Genomic DNA, 20281 nt, shown 5'->3' on the forward strand with positions numbered 1-20281 from the left:
ATTAGTGTCATTTGGATATCTGGTTATCTGTTTGTGTGAAGCTGACAGAGGACTTGTTTCTTAGTAGAGATCCTCTTGAGTAAGAACAGTCAAGGACAACAATTGCACACAAAAATCTCTCTCTGTAAACATACCCTGAGAAAATTAGAACTATGGAGCTCCCAAAATCAATCAGGAATACTTCCAGCAGTGCAATATCACAAACTTTGCATCTTACTGGACCACGAGGCTTCCTCTCATTTGTACTTTTTAGTGGAATTAGTTCAGTGATAGTTCCACGGCACCACATCCCAGTTTCTTTATTCTTAATAAAAGTTCTAGCACCTATACAGAAGCAAATAAAAAAAAAAGGAAGACTAAAATTCAGTATTTATAGATATTTCACATTGGAAGTGTTATTACAGTTCTGCATTATGTTCCATTGTTGCCTATCTTCTACACAGGTAGTAAAAGTGCTACTGCTAAAATAAAGACACAAAGACATTAAAAACCTTGTTGCGATAGCCACCAGAAGTTTTCTCCCCACATTCATTTACATAATGTCTGTAAGGCTAGGAGGTGTCTGGCTTGTATTAAGAAGTAGTTTCTGGCAAACTTTCTATACCTCTTAGTAAAGTGGCAAAAAAACATTGAAGTTGAGGGCTATTACATATTTTTTATCAGTTTTCTAAACACCTTCCAGAAGTGAGTAACATTGTCAACACGTGGGGTAGAAAGTAATTTTAACGATTTAGCAATGTATTATTGTCTTTCATTTTTACTTCTAGAATGGTTTTTATCCAGTTAGTGAACTTTAAAAAAATCATCTATCCACTTGAAGGGAATGTTGCTTGCATTATTTCTTGAAGTAATGGAAGAACTAGGCTCATCGTTAAAATCAGTATACTGAAAAAACTGTCAGTTAACAATTACCACTTCATGCTGGAAAACACTAAGTTTACAGCCAGGTGTTTCAACTGCTGGTTACTCTAAGCACTCAATTTGTTGAAGTTGTGAAGAACTTTTTTACTTCTATCATTTTTGTTTATATGCTTTAATAAAAGTCTACTTTACTGAACAATGTCTATGTACAATGTTTCCCAAAAACCATTAACTGTAGGTCCCAGAACATATAAGGACAGCTTACTATGTAAAGAGGGGTGGGGGAAAGAATATTAGATTAAGGAAGACATACTGCAAGAGAGTATTTTAAGCTAACGTAGACCTTTAGAAATTAATAATTTACCTAGTTCCAAAACATCTGAAGGGAAGAGATGCGAACTCTTTTTACAACAAAAGTTTTTCAATTTCTTCTCCAAAACCCCTGCTTCTTTCTTCTGTGAGTATCTCCGAACATAGAAGTGGCATGGATTTATAACATGGCTTACAAACACTAGTTCTGTCGAACCTGAGTAAGACATAAAACAGATTATTAAACACTCTCCAAGTGACTCCAACAGATATTACTAGACATGTGACTGGGTTTATGTTGCATTAATCATGATAACATTACCTCAAATAGCTTTTAATCTGACAAGTCTACTCACACTTGTTTCAAACTAGTTACCATGTTCGCTTTCTGATTAAATCCACTCCTTTGAACTACCTCCCTTACGCTACCCTGCAAAACAAAAGGCTGTCTTGCTGCTTACAAATTGGTAGCCTGAATTTAAGTAGGTAATTCAGAGTTTGCATTCCCTCTATTTAACAAGAGAAACAGGAAGCTTCTAGAAAGCAAATTAGAGAGATTAAGACTCCTACTTTTAAGAACAGGTATGCTAAGCACTTTTGTATAGTTATTCAGTGATAATACATAAAGATCAAGCAATGACCTGAAGCTAGCCAAGAGATGACCCTTTATAAGACAGTACTTCTGACTAAGCATCCAAATCCTTTGTACTGCAGGTACCTCCATTGATTTGGGATCCAAAATGCAGGTTTCTCTTTCCGAAGCTACTCACTGAAGGCGGTGAATGGGTCAGAAGGTGTTAGAAGCCCAGCAACTCAACTCCTACACAAGTATTTTACACCAAAAAACGTCCTGCAGGAGTAGATAGCATGATCCAGATCCAATGCCTCCTGCGTGACTGACCAGGGGACAGCAAACAGAGAGATTTGCAGCATCCCAGAGCACTGCCATCTCTGAACTACAACTGATGGTGGGCAAGAGATGATACAAAGAATCTGGCATTTGAAACATTCTGAGCATGTACACAGGACTGTGCTTGGAAGTTTAGGAAATGCACTGTCCAGAACAGATGCAAGATTACTCGTGGGCATTTCCAGTGGAAAAGATGGTATCTGAGTAAAAAGTCTGAATGACTCGAAACTTTTCACCTATAGGTACACTAACGCTTCTGGATTACCCCTGGTCACCATCTCCAATAATGTGATGAGTCAGCTAGCCTATCTTAAGTAGAGCAGGAAAAGCACATATTAACAGCTGCTTCACTACATCAGTGGAGGCTGATACCTCCAGCCAAAAACAGTAACAGGAGCTGGGCCAGTTCTGGATCACTAAAGCCAGATGGATCCAGAAGAGATGTCTTTAAATGGTTTGATTATGTTCCTTAAACTAAATGCAAACAAAAAAATCCCAACAAACCATGGCCAACTGAAAAGGATTTGAAAAATTTATCAAATATTATTCATCTGATAACTAACCCTACTAGCAAGAGAGAATGAAAACCTCATTATATCAAACTTCAAATTCTGCTTCCCATAATCCTAAAAGATCCAGTGTTGCACAAAATACTTATTTTAGCATATTACTGATAAAAACAATCACACCAGGTAACTGTGATCATTTCACCTCTTGAGATGTTGTTCTTCTAGTGTATATGTGAGAGATACTCAAACTTATGTGCCTGGTAAGGCTCAAACATCACACAACTGTAATAGCTGTGAGGTGTTTCTCTTCTCTCCATGCAAATTCTTGGATATCTAATAAAGGGTGAGCACACACTACACTAACTTCAGTATGAGCATTAGAAGAATTTCTCTACTAACTACTTAATTCCACAGAATTTGTTATGGACTTAAACTGCTCAAAACCCCTAAAGCTTTGTCAAGTCTCATTAAGAGCAGCCAGTGAATTCAGAAGTTATTGGACAGGAAATTGTCAGGGGAAGGTGCATTTATATGACTCTGAAGTTAAAAAAACCCAACCAAACAACAAAAATGCAATTTCCTTAATTGTTTTCCTTTTCTAATACTATTTTGTGTCCTAGATTAAGGCACATCTTTTTGCAGCAGTGCTTCTTCCTCTGTCAACTTCTTAGGTTAGTTTCTTTCTTTCCCAATACTGTGACTTTTACTCTACATTACCATCTACACTCAACAATGAACAAAGCTCAAAGCACTGCACAAACTGTGCCTACAGAATTTCTGAAGTAACTTATTTCCTCAAACTACTCTCTGTTTTGTACATTTATCTGTTCACTCACAATTTAGAAAACCAAACATAGATAGAGGGAGAACAAGACAACAGTTCAAAATTCAGTATATAAACTACTAAGAAATGGGTCTCACTGTTCACAGCAAGCACTGCAATCATTATGTCAAGTATCTGCCAGGTGTTGAAAAACACTGCCAACACTGAGTTTCTGAAAGCTGCTTGGGACTTCCTGTATTGCATCTTCCAACTACATGGTTTTATGGCAAATCTAAAAGACGGTATAGTCTTTACATTAGTGAGGAGAGCAGGCCAGGGAGTGTTTTTGCAGAGCAAAACTGCTGGTACTAAGAATGACATCTGCACTGTAAGCACCTCTCAAACTAGTTTTAACTGGAAGGAAATCAATTCATGTGCCCCAAGTCTGCTCTTACATGTGAGCAAATACATACTAACTAGGGATGGTCAGATCTGCTTCCTAGTACCTTCCTGACCGAACTGGAATGCTAACGTACGTGTCCAACTGTCCAACAAATTCCTGTGTCTGCTCTCACTGCTGAGAGGATGGGTCCCTGCTAGTGAACTAAACCATTTACCAGATAGGAAAGACACTAACCAGCTTTGTGTTGAAGAGGTGTTTCCTTCTTGAAGAGTTTCTTCCTCTGTTCATCAGCATGATATTCTGTGGGAAACTCTGTTTGTTTATTGTTTTGGGAGAAAAGTTTAGTGAATTAGGTTACTTAAGTATTCATATGTATGTAGTAAAGCAGCAAACACAGTAAAGAGAAATTACATGTATTGTAAGAATACTGCAAAGGCAAAACCTCCCATATCTGATATGACTGTAACAAAGGCACACACAGTGAACATGTGCACATGGCCAGCCCACATGCTAATTCCAATATTATAAAACTATCATTAAAATTCTTAAGATTCAAGACATGCAAAATTCATGTAACACTGCAGTTTGAAGGGATTTTGTTCTGACAAGTTTTGTGAAGTCCACGGGGATTCTGTAATATGCTATTTTAGACGGTTGTGCCCAAGCTCTGAAATTTACTTCACCTTGATCACAGCTATATGCTACCACAATTACTCTCGCATACCACTCCTACCCTCGCCCTCATCCTCCCCAAGCATTACTAATCATAGGGAATTTCTAGATATGTTGTGGACACAGAACACTGAAGTTAAGCATCTTAATTATACCGGGGGATGCGTCTATCTATTCCCCCCCTATTATCTAACTGGAATTTCCATGTTCCAACTTGTTCCTAACACCTTCAGCCCTACCCCTGAGTTCCTCCTGGCACTGGCTTGGTAGGCTCTGCTGGACTCACTCCAGTATGACAGTGACTTTCAGTACTGCAGGGTCCAAAGGTAGACACAGTACTCCAGACTCAGCCTCACATGAGCCTACCAAAGGGGAAGGATCACTTCCTGGACCTGTTAGCTACACTCTTACTACTACAGTCCAGGGAAAACCTGACAAGCTAAGGAACCTAATAGTTACTGCCAGTTAACATAGGACAATACCCTGGCAGAAGATTCAGGAAGCCAAGGGACCTGCCAGAAAAGCACTCTCCAGGAGCCAATGTCAGAAACTCTGAGGGGGACCATAGTAACTAAGAATTAAAGAAAATCATCCAGGCAGACACAGGAACTTATGACTCCTCTTTGAGAGGACTTATAAGAAAGTTTTCACTAAGCTAAGCTGAAGGAGGACAAAAAAGAAACAATGCTAGCTCAAAGGAAGATAAAACGAAATACGAATTCTTTAATGATGTCTTTATGAGCTAAGTGTAACTACAAACACACAGTATAATACAGAATATAAATAATATCATACTTGACAACAGAACACTGAAAGCATCAGGTATTAAGAAACTTACTTTCCAGGTCATCTTCAAATATTTCTTCTATTATGACATCAGGGCTGGATGGAGATTTGGGTAGCGCAGGAATACTCTGATGATGTATCATAGGAAGCGTTTCTTGTACTTGAGTATTTTTCACTTCTTTGTGAACACCTAGTTTATTTTCAAGAGCCTTTATTTTACTTTCTCTGCTAAGTACTGGAAAAATATTCTCTACAGATGATTGAGTATAGCAGCCTGGTTTTTCTTCTTTGTCATCAAGGATAAGACTGTGTTGTACATTATCTTCACTACATTTGGGAAAACATTTATTTGGAGACAAATTAATACAATCCAGTCTGTTTTCAGAAAAGGACAAGTCAAAGCAAAGGTTTTATTAAGAACATATCACTGTGTTAAGAAAACACCTCATAAGAGCTTACTGAAATAAACTGTGTTATGTTTTTGAGTACCAAGACAACAAAAACAGTAACATGATTTCTGAAGTCTAAGAAGGATTGGCATAGAAATGGCACATATTCTTAGGCACAGCTCAGCACAAGAGCTACCTCTGCTTAAATGGTCAGAGACCACAAGTACAAATACAAACTATTTGAAAAAAATGTTAATAATGTGATAGATAGTTCACCTTAAAAGCAAAAGGCATGTCAGATGCTTTTGTACTAACAGTTACTCTTCACTGTAATCTGGAGGATTTTAAAATATTACAGTATGCAGTAAGCCTTTTTTAACATAACCAGTGCTAACTATGACAGCCATAACAGCAACTCTACTCTATTTTCTCAAGTTCTTGTCAAAGACTGCAAGGAAAAATAAATAAAGAGGACTAATAAAATAAGAAAAATTGTAATTTTTAAAACAAGTTTTTTTCTGGTTCAAGTTCATTTTAAGTGATTTCTTTTGGCATTTGATGCAATCAGTATTTAGACTGTGAATTAGAAATACTACAAATTTCAGTATTTGCTGTTGATTTTAGATTTATTTACACTTATATGAAGTAATTTTCATATGCTGAAATGATAAACATCTCTATAACGTGTACTATGAACATGTAGACGTGGTGCTTAGGGACACGGTTTAGTGGTGGACATGGCAGTGTTATGTTTATGATTGGACTCTATAATCTTAAAGGTCTTTTCCAACCTAAATGATTCTACGATTGTATCATTAAATGCCAGCCAAAGCCGAAAAGCACACAGCATAAAAAAATCTTGATAACTTGAGCGATACACTGAAATATAGTTGGGCAAAACACAAGTAAAACTGAAATGTCACAACTGAAACACTAACCAGATTAATTGGAATGCTGATTGAAATACCAGCATCTGAAGTTTTGCTTTGTTTCCTTATACTCTTAGAAACCCCTAAGCATATACAGATTTTCTTTTTATTTATTTAATCTCCAATAAATACTTAACCATTAGAAGAACAGGTAAGTTACTGTATCTAATCTCTTTATTAAAAAAATACTTACGGCCCTGCTGTTCCCCATTCAATCTTGCCCAAATTTTTTAACAAAGATGTAATCTCATCAGTGTTTAGGAAAAATCTCGAGAGAAGAGAAGAAATATTACAGAAGGTAACACAAATACCTAAATCACTCTTGGCAGTCTTAAGATTTATGACATATTTCAGCACAATATTCATAGAAGGGCAAAATAAGAGATTAATTACCTACTCCAGTTTCATTCTTCCACTCCCATTAACAACGGATTTGGTTTCTCATATCTTCACATTCATACTTAAAAACTCTCTTGCCTTTTGCTTTCTCTCTCATGCAGAGTACTCCAATACTCACTTAATGAGTTTTCACACCCACACCCAGTTTAGCTCAATAAATTATTCTGCACAGAGAGAAAGAATTCTCCAACAGTCCTGAAGAACAAAACCATAACTGAAGTCCAAAATGTATGCTCTTTTTGTTTATTGCTACACTAATAAACAGCTGTTTCCTTTACTGATGAAAGCTAGCAAAATCTTTTAAGTACTTTTACAGTTAGGCTAACGGAACTGTAAATACAACTTCATTCAATCAAATCCTTTGCTTTGCTGTCCAGTTATAATGAACCATTTGTGAAAACTGAAGTGTAAGCAGTCCATCTTTTATTCTCCCCACCCCTTCAGGAATGTTATCTACTCTTCGTTGTACAGTATTTTATATCTACAGAATGTGCCTCAACTCCTATGCACCACCTAGTTGTGATTTTTTCACCTTTGGTGTTATTTTGGAGTGGCGCCAGCACAGGAGGCCTTTATACTCATCCTTCATCAGATTTTTTCCCCTCTTTTGTTCAAGTTCTTGAAAGGTCTTCCAATGCAAACAAATTTGATTTTGTCATGGTTTAGCTTTCTTCTAGGTTGGGAGGTTGCCATTGTGCATCTAACTAGGCTTCTCTGAAATTCTCATTCACTGCTGACATTATCTTCAAATTAGGCCCTACCCACCAAGTCACCGAGTTAACTAAAAGATGATTTTAAATATTGCTCTATGCATATTCTAATGACTCAACATACAACAGGAGGAGTCATAATTTTTGTCAAGCATTGGAACAGGCTGCCCAGGGAAGTGGTTGAATCACCATTCCTGGAGGCATTTGTCTAAGAGAGTTGGAGCCATTTATCCTGGAGAAGAGAACGCTCCAGGGAGACCTTATTGCAGCCTTTGATACTTAAAAGGGGGCTTATAAGAAAGGTGGGGACAGACTTTTTAACAGGGCCTGTAACAATAGGACAAGTGGTAATGGTTTTAAACTAAAAGAGGGTAGATTCAGACTAGATACAAGAAATTTTTTACAATGAGGGTGGTGAAACACTAGAATAGGTTGCCCAGAGAGGTGGTAGATGCCCCATCCCTGGAAGCAGTCAAGGCCAGGTTGGATAGAGCTCTGAGCAACCTGATCTAGTTGAAGATGTCCCCGCTCATTGCAGGGGTTGAACTAGATGACCTTTAGAGGTCCCTTCCAACCCAAACCATTCCATGATTCTGTGATTTAAAAGACACAAAGACACAGTGCTTAGAGACATGGTGTAGTGGTGGACTTGGTAGCGTTAGGTTAACAGTTGGACTCAACGATCTTAAGGGTATTTTCCAACCTAAATAATTCTATGATAATTTTTCACGCTTTGCATGCAAGTAATCAACTTTGAGCTTCATTCCTCTGTGCCAGTCAGAATCTGATGGCACACAACCACTCTATCCCCCAGACTATTTCCATGTCTTGAAATATAATGGGATCCCCAATATGTTCCAACCTAACACCATCTTTGTTCTGTCCCTCCTTCATCGCTCCTGAATGTGGCCTTTATACACTAGGATAACAGTACTCCGACCAGCCTTATGACCAAGCTGCACAGGGTCAGCTGTACCACAGCCACGACACATTTTCTTGCTCATTTCTGGCACTGAAATTGTATTTGTCAACTTCAAGGAGGGCAACATGGTAATTTGGATTTCCCACGAATTTCCTCTTAGACTTCAGTGCCCCAAAAAGCATTTAAGCCTTTCCTGAAGGTAAGAAACAGATTCATTTTTTAAAAAATAAGCTATTATTTCACCAACTTATTTTTACTTACAAGGGAAGGAGAGGAAGCTTAAAAAGTGGCAGAAGCCTGTCAAGAATTTTCTAAATGCATATATATTTGTTTACATAGCAGCAAATTGTATGTGCTTTCTCCCTGATCCGCAGATGAAGGCTACTGTGCAGTTAGTGATGAGTTTGTATACATCTGAACTAGTAGTTTTTCTGTAAAATGCAAATGAAGCAGCTCGATTTCTGCTGTTTAACTGTTAAATGAACAGATTTTGTAATTAAGATAACCAGTGCACCCATTTACCTCCCAATATACCTCCCACTCCAGTCATTTACCTTGGAGATATTTTTTCCTTCAAACTATTCACTCTTGAGAGCTCAGCCTCAACTGGCAACTTTAAATTATAAATAACCTGAAATTAAGAAGTACAGTCTTAGCTTCTATTATACAAAAAGCAGATCATACAGGCACCTATTGTCTACAGCATGACAAAGCCAGAGTATGACATCTTTAATTTTACAGAAAAAAACCTGAGAGCTTACTCATTAACGGCCAATAGCCAATTCTCAATTATGCCTTCTTACATTGGTAAGACCTAATGGTTGGGGATTTTTTAACGTTAGCATGTAAACAGATGCAGGAGCCAGATTTTCCTTTTATATGAACAGCTACCAGAAGGTGACTTCTAAGTAAGAAGGTAGGCCTATGGGAGGACAGTGGTGGATGCCAGCTCCCGAAAGTCATACTGGGCAAGGTGGAGGCAAGTGACAGAAAAAAGGAGGGATCAGACTTATTTTTCTGGGTCAGATGAGACAGACTAAGTTTGTTCACACAGAAAGTGACATCTGGATGCAGGGAACACGACAGTCTAAAAATCACACTACTTCAAAGAATGATGAGACCAATTATTAATTATTTTTCTCAATACAAGGACTACAAAGGCTCCAAATGAAATTACTGGGTAGCGCATTTAGAAAGAACAGAGAGCGCTATTTTACGTACAACTCACTTTAAATATTAAAACGTGGAACTCGCTGCCACTGTGTATGAATACACACATATAAGGTACGTATGTACACACACAGCCACAAGCATTATGAAGACATTCAAGGAAGCGTTACACAAGCTTATGACAGAATGAGGTAATGTTTAGTCAGTGTAACAACCCTCATGTATCCTACCAATTATAAAATCCTTAACCTTCAACTTCCTCTACTCACTAAATGCCCAGGTTCTTAGATTCTTCCTCCAAGCATCTTCTCCTCTCTGTTGTCAGAGACAGGAGATTTCACAGGATGGACCTGATACAGCCAGCAGATAGTGTGGGTTTCTAGGAACAGCAGATATGATGGGGAGGAAGAATGGAAGTAAAGGCCTGGGACCAAGAGGATCAGGGGAGCATGGCTATTAATTCTGGAGTAGTTCAGTGAGAAGCTTGGGAGAGCTCTGGAATGGGAAAAGCTGAAGAGGCTTCTGAAGTGCTGAAAACACTGCCCTTTCACTGATCTGTGAAAACTGTGTCGCAGTTTTCCTGTCCTCCCCCTCCATTTGCTGTTTCAGATAGCAAGCTCTTCAAGGCAAGAATCATCTTTTTTTGTTTCACATCAGTTGCCAGATCCTAATTTGTGACCAAGACCAAATATAAACTCTGTGTGTGCATGTGTAGAGGTGGGGTAAGAATACATTACTGAAAAAATCTCAATATTAAAGTCAGCAAACTGAAAGACGGATCACAGAAATTTTCAATCCAAATTTGAATATATTCATTAAAAATTACTTCACAGTGCAAGAATTTAACTACCTGAGCGAGATCACAATAGGTTCTTACAGAAGGTGTAATCTTTAATTCCTTTGCAATCCTAATGGCACCAATCAAGCACTTTTTCTTCTCTTCAATGACTTCCTTAGCTTTTGCAATACCAGCACTGTAGCTGTTGATGGTCTTCACTAATTCTGCACACAATTTCCTTTTCCTGTATTAAAAACATTACTTTTCAGAATTTAATAAGCACTCAGCCATACAGATTCCAATTTCAACTATAACACACAACTGCCAGTTATACCTCAATATAAAGTGGATACATCTCACACAGAAATGTTATTTTCCTCTAACAGTGAAAAGCATGGAAAGCCCACTTAATGATCGGAGGAACCACAAAAGTTAAGAGTTCACACTGAAAAGCCACTTTGTTTGGAGAAACATTTTTTAATTGAATGTTTAAAGCACTCTTCCATTCAAGCCTCCTGATTTTTCCATACGCATCCAACTGAAAACTAAACAGTTGGATTTTATAATTCAGTCTATGAAGATATCAGATCCCCCTCTCAGGGCCTCTTCTGGAATCTTAAGCTTTCACACCCCCCCTAAACCTGAAGATATAAGTATTTTTGTAAATAAAGTGTCCTTGGGCTTCTATCAGCTTGAAAATCTGCAGAAAGTCAAAAAGTTATTCTTGCTGTTAAACTGATCATCCACTAATGGCAGTATCAAAAAACCCTCAAAACTGAGATATTTCAGAAAACTAACATAATTAAGACTAAGTTTTTTCTTTTTTTAAAGAGCAGAGGCTGCATAAGCTACTGTTTTCCAACCATGCAAACCAGCTCCAAAATGTCACTATGAAAGGGCAAAAATATTGCACAAAAATTAGAGACAGGTATTATGAAATACTGCTACAAGGAAGACTGAAATTTTATTTCCAATTCTTTTATCTGAATTAGAAACAACTTCTTGATAAAAATAACTCACCCCCACCATCCTACAAACCAGATTACTACCTTGAGAGGAGAGAAGTAATAAGTTCATCAAACATTTTATCTGCAGTTTCTCCAACTTTGTCTCCTTCCTGCTTCACTTTCAATTCCAAGTATTCCAGCATCTGTTTCATTCAGTATTGAATAAACATGCATTTATTATTTCATTATTCTCACATTATTTTTTTTTCTAATTCAGAACAGAACAGAAGCAATGAACAGTAAGACAGTGATCAATACACCAGCAGGACTGACGCTTAAACCAATTATAGCTGATTAATCCCTTTGATTTCTCTAACTTTAATCAGCTCACGCTATCTGGATCCTCACACCAACTAAGTCTTTAGGTCTACTGAGGCAAGAAACACACAGATCTTGGGCACACTGCCTCACCTTCCTTACTTGACATTCTAATACAGCACCATACACAGGTAATTAGCATGCTAAGATTTCTACTGTTTTTTTAAACTCATTGTGAGCATAAAGGAAAAAAAAAAAAAGATTCTTCCTCTGGCTAAGCATTGGTTTTGTTGCTATAGTTACATTTAATGAAGAGACTATGGAAAAAAAAAATCTCAGTAATGCAACACTGCTTTGGCAATTCTCAGTCTTTGTTGAAAAGCTGTTGGAAGACCACAGTTGCATGCATGAGTTATTATATTAGAGCTGCTGTAATGGTAGGTTTTTACAAGATGCTGTTAGTATACGAATTAGGTATTTAACGTGACTTTGCTTAACTGACAGAGTGGCCACTGCAAAAAAACAAGTTAGAAAGGGAATGGAAAGCAGGTTCTAAGGACACTTCATGCCACACTTACTAGAATGAATTTGCTTTAAGTTTTTTGATCATTAAACACTTCTATGCCTGGGTATCTTAGAATACACATAAAATGTAAATAAATGGCACAGACAGAACTGCAAGCTTTTCCACAGCACATTTAATAAGAGTTACAGTTTAAATAAAATAATTATCATTGATGAAGTTTGTAGGTTACTCAGTAAAACCTATTAACAGCATTATCCAGATTTTAGGATTCTTCCTGTATTTTATATTATGCATAAAAATGCATTACTTGATTTATATGTTTTGCATAGTGTCTGTTAAAATCATTACTTCTGTTGCCCATACCATTTTTTTCCAGCTTTAAATCCAGAAAGAGGCATGTGAAAACTAGAAAGTTAGCATAGTTGCTAAAGCAAAAAGAAATGCTGAATTTTGCCCTGATCCAAGGAAACACAAGCTTAGTACTTAAAGACTGGCTTATATATGGTTCTGCTAAATATATGGATTGACCTATTAACTTTAAATTATGCATAGGGTTATGTACTCCCTTCCTGTAGTCTGTAAACTCCAGACTAAAGCCTGGAGTTTGAACAGCTGTGTATTCACAGCAATAGCACAAACAGTTGAAGGATAAAAGAGATGTCAAAACCAAGGCAGTAAAAGCATGTTTAAATAGCTTGCTAATGGGCAACTACTCATAACAAAAAGCTTCAATCAACGATAGGATTTAATATTTCATGATTTATTTAACTTATTTTCACCTACCTCATCTGCATTATGTAAGTGGCTTAGATTACAAATAGCTACACACAAAGCTTCATCAATATCGTCCATAGTTTTGCTGTCCTGGGGAAAGATTTGCCAATGAACATAAAGTTGCTTGTATGACTAGAAGACAAGATGAGCTATATTCATCTGCTGTGTTGACAAAGAAGCACTTGATGTGGGTGACTGATGATCTGTGTAAGGCTCTGAGCAGCTCTATAGCTGCAAACAGAGCCAAAATACTTAGCTCACCTGAATTACATGAGAACGTTTACATTGTAATATTTCTGAAACATGGATTCTAAATTTTTTTGTTTGTTAAATACATGCAATTTATTTGCACACACCATACACAAAAAACAAATGAAAAGATAGTACATGAAGGAAAAGCAAAATAAAGTTACTTATAGAGAGTAAAGAAAACATGCAAGATTGAAGAATGGGAATACTACAGCCTAGAAAAAAGTAAAATATTTAGGAATATCATTTGGGGAAAACTAACAAAAATAAAAAAATGTAATAAACTCTCTGTATTATGCTGATACAAGAAAAGACAATAAAATACTTGCATATGAATTGGCACAGAAGCAAATCTACATACAGAAGTGTCTCATTTTTGTCACTGGCACTACTAAATCTAGTGTTAAAAGTACCGGTTAGAGTGCTGATATTTTGCTAAAAGCAAAATGAGATCATCATCAGCTGGGAATGCCCCCAAAAGTCAGGGATGGTGCTGTCTAAGTCTGTCACTATTAGGCAATCAGTTCACCATTCCAAAAGGCAACTTAACTAACATGCAAACACCTCCAATTTCTAAAGGGTTCCTCACGAGTGTTAACAAACACAAACTACAGAGAAATTAAAGCCTTGAGTTCAAACACCTGAAATAGTTCTGCCTCTGACCACACACTGGTGAAAGTGTCTGCAAGTGCTGCTCACAATCTGGGAGAAATTACACACACATCATTATAGAGTTTATTGAAGATATTGTCACCTTCATCTCTAGAACAACTTTCCAATTAATGTATCTGAGTATCTCCGACTAATTAAGTCTCCATCCTAGGAGCAGAAAAAGTGAAGAAAACCCTCCTCCTATTATGACTTTAACTGTGTCAGGAATACTTCCTATGACAACTATTCCTACTCTATTTTAAGCAGCTGCAAGGAGACATAATAGGTAAAAATGTCATGGAATTACACTGCTCCCTCTCTACTTCATGGTTCTCATTATGACCAATGACTCAGTAATAAAAATCCTTCCAAAACTCAAAGGACATGGGTATACTCATTCAGTGATGTAAGAAATGATACTGCCAAAGATCTAGTAATCACCAACCACAAAATAAAGGAGTCTGACAAAAACATAAGAAACAAAAGTAAGTAGCAGTTAGGCTAGGATCTCAATAAATGAGGGTTTTCACGTAAGCTCGTTCTCAACAACTTTCTCCAAAAAAAGAAAATATTACGTCAACAGAAGAGCTGACTACCATCAAAATATTAGTTATGACCTCAAACTCAAGATACTTCAAAAGATAACCTCAGGCTATTTCCTTTAATACTTTGTCAACAGTAATACATTGACATTTAAAGTAACATGACGCATCTTTATGACTTTATATTTCCAAACTTTAACAGGCACTATAATAAAACTACCTAAGACGCCAAGACAGACATTTGCAAGTTATGATTCTTTCAAGGTAACTGTACAGGACAATCTCCATAGAAGAAAATGGGACTGGCACAGGATGTATCATTCATTTCCATTTTATTCTGTCATTTTAAAATATCCACAACATTAGTTCACCCAGCCTAAAACTCCACAAACCTCATTCAGAAAGACCAAGTTAGAAAACTTAATAGAATGTTTCAAGAGAGGTCCATTTGTCCAACAACCTTGTTGCCCTGAATGACTACTTTAAGGATGTGTTCCATGAGCCTTGCAGCCGTCTTGAATTTAAAAAGAAATAAAAAAGCCCCAAACCTAAATATTGTGAAGCCTTGGGTGTCTTTTCAGAAAAGCTAAATTCAAAATACATTGTTTCATAGCCATCTGAATACACTAGCCCTCCTCAGCTATGATCTGGTTGGGTTTGAGCTGCATTCATTTTGTCAACTTATTTTATTAACACTGTAGCTGCACATCAATTCTAGGATAAGATAGAATAATAGCATGTAACTATTAAGGCTGAAGGTTTTTGTGTTTTAAGAAGTGCAGTATTAATTATGCATATACAAAAGTAATGAGTGAGAATATAAGAAAATTCAATATTAACACACCATATCTGCTGACGGAGCTAAAGCTGGTTTATCCCTCAGCCCACCATTTGAATACACTGCGTGCTGAACATTTTTCTCTTCAGTATTGTGACTGAAGGGCCTGCAAAACAAAGCTTTAAGGAAAAAACCTGCACATTTAAATAAAATATCAAACTTCCCACAAATACTTTAGACACAATTTGAGTATTTCAAAATCTGTCATTAAATACATACACACACCTTCTGAAACAGAATTCACACTGTGATATACTACAGATACCCAATTTTTCAAAAATTTTCCTTTCTACTAGCATCATCTTATAACTAATCTTTAGTAACTATTTTTCATCTGACAATTTTGGCAAGGCTTAACAAAACCTTAGTAGGTGATAGTGATTTTTATCCTCAGTGAGAGTAACATGCATGACTACTACTAACATGCCAGGATTCATTTTTCATTTGTTGCCCAAATATTTTCTTTTAGATATCCCATCAGATATTGATTAGGCTGTTACAATCTTTAGAATACGTGACAGATACCATCTACTGGCAACATCCTAGGAAGGCTCTTATATTCATGCTCTTATAAGGCTGCATGGTTACCTATATCTGCTCTTCTGCAAAACACACATGGAGGTAAACAGCTGTCAAGAGTCTCACAAAACCAGTCTGCATAAACCAGCCGAACTACAGGACGGAAGCACTGTGTTGCTTTTCCTGTGCTCAGCTGGTTGTTTCTTACAGACTGTGAGAGGACTTGGAGAACGCTACTGCAGAGACCAACAGCCATACATGAAATCTTGAGTTCCTATTTTACTTTGGACAAGGTCAGCCATTCACATTATGTGCACCAATCTCAGAAGATAAATTTCCTATACCTCCCTTACAGAACAGATCAGTATAGAACAGATCCATAAGAATTATCTGGGCCTGTTTGCATTTGCATCAACACAAATCTCCGCAGTAATGGCAGTGGGGGGAAAGACACCCACGTTAAGACTTCCTTCAAGTTCACATAGGCTAGACAAATAAACAAGTGAATGTAATTTAGATATGACAATACCACTGAACATTGCTGGCATCTAATCTTTATGGCTGTGACTGGTTATCTAAGCAGAAGGTGCAATGGGAGCAACAGGGGGGTGGGAGGAAGGAGGCGCTTCAATGATACAGTCCTTCCTACCACAGCCTGGCATTTCAGCAGTTCTCTACTCTCCCTCTGAACCCCTATCAGGAAGCTACCACAGTGCTTAAAACATTCAGTTCCAAACATTTTCAAGCCAAACCAAACTGTTTTTTTGTTGCCTTTCAATGAAATGTTATTTGTACTCAAGTGTCAACAAGTTGTGTTCCCACAGTACTAGACACCCATACCGAGAACACAAGTTAAGTTTAAAGAACACATTAACAAAAAAACCAAAACAAAACAAAAAAACAAACAAAAAAATCAGCCCAAGAAAAACGAGCTCGGTCAAGTCCACTCCCACTCTGGCATCCAAACACATAAAAACCCCAGTTGAATTAATAAAGGTTTACCTTGCTAGCCTTTGTGAGTTGCCACAGCACAACCCAAGTTTAAAATCAGTTTTGGTCTAAATTCATAGGGGAAAAATAAAGCAAGTTCAAATACAGGGTTAAATCCAAGTCCCAGCAAAAAATGCTCTATAAGCCTCTTTTCACCTTCAGTACCCCTCCCCCCCATTTCAATGAGACCAAGCTTCAAAGGAAGTGCTGTTGAATTGAGCCACAAGAGGTGTAAGAACACAGCTTCCAAGCCAAAGCTCTGTAGCCATCAGTGTATCCTTGTGGCAAATGGTTAAGTGTTCTTAGTAAAAGGAACAATGATTCCTTGTTTGCTTTTAGTATTTTTCCCACGATTATGTGAAACTTCTAACAAACTGCATTACTGAACCTGATGACAACTTATTTTTTCAATAAAGTTTAATGGCAGGGCTTAATTCCAAAGATTTGACTTATTTGTATTTTGCAATAAAGGCTAAATCTGAATTTCACAACAGAAAAAACCAGAATGGCCACACCCTATCTTTTGCATAAATTAAAATTAAAAAAAAAAGCGCTTAATAGTTGTCCAAAAATGTAGATGTGTGAAACAAATGGCATTAGCACGTCATTAACACAGAAAAGATTCATTAACAGACCATTTTTTAAGAAATGCAGAAACAGAAATACATTCATAACTTATGCAATACCATGCAAAATGGAAGTTGCTTTCTAAAAAAAAAATCTTTTAAGTCCTTTTATTTGGGAGCTGACAGGGAGATTCTTTTTTTTCCCCCCCAAAAATGTACATACGCACCAGTTGCTCCCTTACACATTATGTGCAGGTGAGGGTGGAATGGAGCTGGCAATGTGGGGAACTAATGAGGTAAAAACAAACCTTCCCTAAAAGCAGACTTTGGACATCAGATGTGCACTACGTAGGTACAATGCATAATGAGAAATGCTAGCAAAGACTTGCTGGGGAGCAGGTGGTTATAAAGTGCAGGCCCTTACCTCAGAGAGGACCTCAGCTTGCTTTAATCACTTTCAATGAAAATTCAAAAGATCCTGTAATATTACTATTCAGGCCACCAGAGTGACTACAGAACAAAAAAGTTTTAGATCAACTTACTTCTGTAGAAGAGAAACCAAAAAAATCAGTGCCTTCATCCTTCACATCATCATGCAATGCTGTAAGAGCAAGCATAGGAAACACTTGACACTGAATGTTGTTAACTGTAGGGCATCTTAATCAATGAGAGGAACAGAAATATATGATCACGGGAGCAGTCTTCTAGATAGTATTCATCAAGTCAACAGGAATTTGCACATTGATTTTTGTAATGACAGAATTTGAAAGCTAGAAGTCCAGATAAATAGAGATGGAAGTTAACTGGGAATTAGAAAAACTTATTGCATTTAATGATTAGGGTATTATATGCATGCTTAGCTTATTATGTTGCTGCTACATTCAGGACATGATAAACACATGAAAGGTAAGGCAAAAAGATGCAAAAGAAAACATGCATTCAAAATGTTTGCCTATAGTACAGGAAAAAAAATTGTTTCATAAAGCATCCATAAACACTATGTACTAAACACAATTTTGCAACTCTTGGAAAAAAGATACTCAAGCAGAAAATCCCAGAAAAATGAGATTTCTTTTAAAACAAACTTTTGAGTAGTTTTGTCAACAAAAACAGCAGGAGGGGAAGAGAAAGGTATTGATTGTTCTTGCAAAGTACTGGAAATGTAGTAAATAAACAATGCATTAATCAAATCTGGCAGCCCATCTATTGTCTTTAACAGACCACATAAAATATAAATTAACAGTGAATACTACACCACAAAATTGCTAGAAATAAAAGTCAAGATCCAAAAGCCTTACCTTTCATACTCAGAGCTTTTGATATATGACACAAATCACTGTTTCTCTGATTTGGTTCCGCAAAATCCTCTTTTAGTATCTCAAGACATTGCCTTCAGAAGTAAAAGTAAAGTTTTAAGATCCTTAGAGATATCAACCAAATACAAATTCTGACTTGCAGCTCTCTTAAAACTAGGCTTACCACTTTTTACCAAATGACATTATGTAGAAGAAGGTGCAGTTAATAAAACACACACCACACACAAAAATTTTGTTATCCTCTTTTAACTGGAGGAAAAGCAATTTACCTCTGTGATACTGAATTCGTCATCCACAAAGGTGGTACTAGAGCTTTTAGGTATGCAGAACCAGCATTTAAGTTAACTAGAACCAACATTAATAAATTGTTATATAATCAGTCTTCATCATATTCATTCTATAGTTATTTAACTAAAAATACATTGAATAGACAAACGGTGATTTATTTACTTATATAATATACATGCAGACCAATACAAGATATTGGTAGTCTAATAACTCAGTATTTGACAGCATCCCAAGAAGCATTTAAAATTTCTCTTTCCCTGAACCTAGTCCAAATGCTAAAACTTTCCACAAACTGCGTATTTGACACACATACATAACACATAAAAATGGACTCACTTGCAACACTGTAGAACACAAACATTATTTTCTACATTTCCTCAATACTATTTCCTGATAATTATATTGTCAGAACTTAAAATAAAGCCACTAGAGTAATGTGAACATTCACATACCTTAGAGCTTTCATTTTTCTTCTCTTAAGCTCTTCATTACTGTCATCCACCAAGGAGAACTCTTTGTTTCTACTCATGATGGTGTCTGACTTTAAAAAAAAAAAAAAAAAAGACAAATTCTCTACAACATACACATTTCATTGCTTGAGCAAACACTACAGAGTGTGAATCACTTGGCAGAGTAAAATGAAAAAGATACACACAAAATTAACAAAAACCATACACCTATTTTTTCCTTGGAAAACAAATCTTTTAAATGCAACAAACCGCTGGCCTGTTTTGTACTAGATACAAAACTAGGTACTCCACTAGATACACTACTCCACCCCTAACCTTACCACTACCAGACACAGCAGGAGACATCACTACTGGTCGTCAAACCTCCTTCCTGATCATATAACCTCAATAGATTACTCCTCTTTTCTGCAGTATTTCAATACTGTAGTTTCACACCCTGTTTGCAATCCACCACGTATACTGACCCCGACTCCCTTCCTTAATGCCTGCTACCATTTGTTTTCCCTTCTGTATTTGCTTATACGCAGCATCTACACCTCCCCCACGGTTTTTTTGTTGTTGTTTTTTTGGGGGTTTTACTACTCGACGAGAGAGGTGCTCTTTCCTCCCAGCCAGCGCCCAGAGCACCACTGCTGCTGCAGGTGCCGCAAGGCCGCCGGTAAAGAGGCCGGAGCAGGGACATACCGAGACCGCCGGCGACAGGACTCCCCTCAGCTCGAAGTAAGGACCACGACGGCCCCCCCACCGCCGGCAGCCTCCCGCGATCTCTGCGCGCCA

General features: G+C 37.2%; 1 protein-coding gene across 1 annotated transcript in view; it reads right to left on the reverse strand.

Moving 5' to 3' along the window:
- The window catches only part of RNF17 (ring finger protein 17), a 51710-nt gene extending 31766 nt beyond the window's left edge, over nt 1–19944 (reverse strand). Inside the window, exons 1-14 of the mRNA XM_075050419.1 lie at nt 19487–19944; nt 18738–18820; nt 17973–18031; nt 16877–16932; nt 15362–15461; nt 13085–13165; nt 11560–11660; nt 10583–10754; nt 9117–9193; nt 6725–6799; nt 5267–5540; nt 3990–4077; nt 1226–1387; nt 135–324 (exon numbers count right to left, since the gene is read on the reverse strand). Of these exons, the coding sequence (XP_074906520.1) occupies nt 135–324; nt 1226–1387; nt 3990–4077; nt 5267–5540; nt 6725–6799; nt 9117–9193; nt 10583–10754; nt 11560–11660; nt 13085–13165; nt 15362–15461; nt 16877–16932; nt 17973–18031; nt 18738–18820; nt 19487–19563 (1595 nt within the window). The 5' untranslated portion in view covers nt 19564–19944. The remainder of the gene's footprint in view (nt 1–134; nt 325–1225; nt 1388–3989; nt 4078–5266; nt 5541–6724; nt 6800–9116; nt 9194–10582; nt 10755–11559; nt 11661–13084; nt 13166–15361; nt 15462–16876; nt 16933–17972; nt 18032–18737; nt 18821–19486) is intronic.
- Nucleotides 19945–20281: the final 337 nt, after the last annotated feature.

This window comes from Buteo buteo, chromosome 18 (assembly GCF_964188355.1).
Source record: "Buteo buteo chromosome 18, bButBut1.hap1.1, whole genome shotgun sequence".
NCBI classification, from domain to species: domain Eukaryota; kingdom Metazoa; phylum Chordata; class Aves; order Accipitriformes; family Accipitridae; genus Buteo; species Buteo buteo.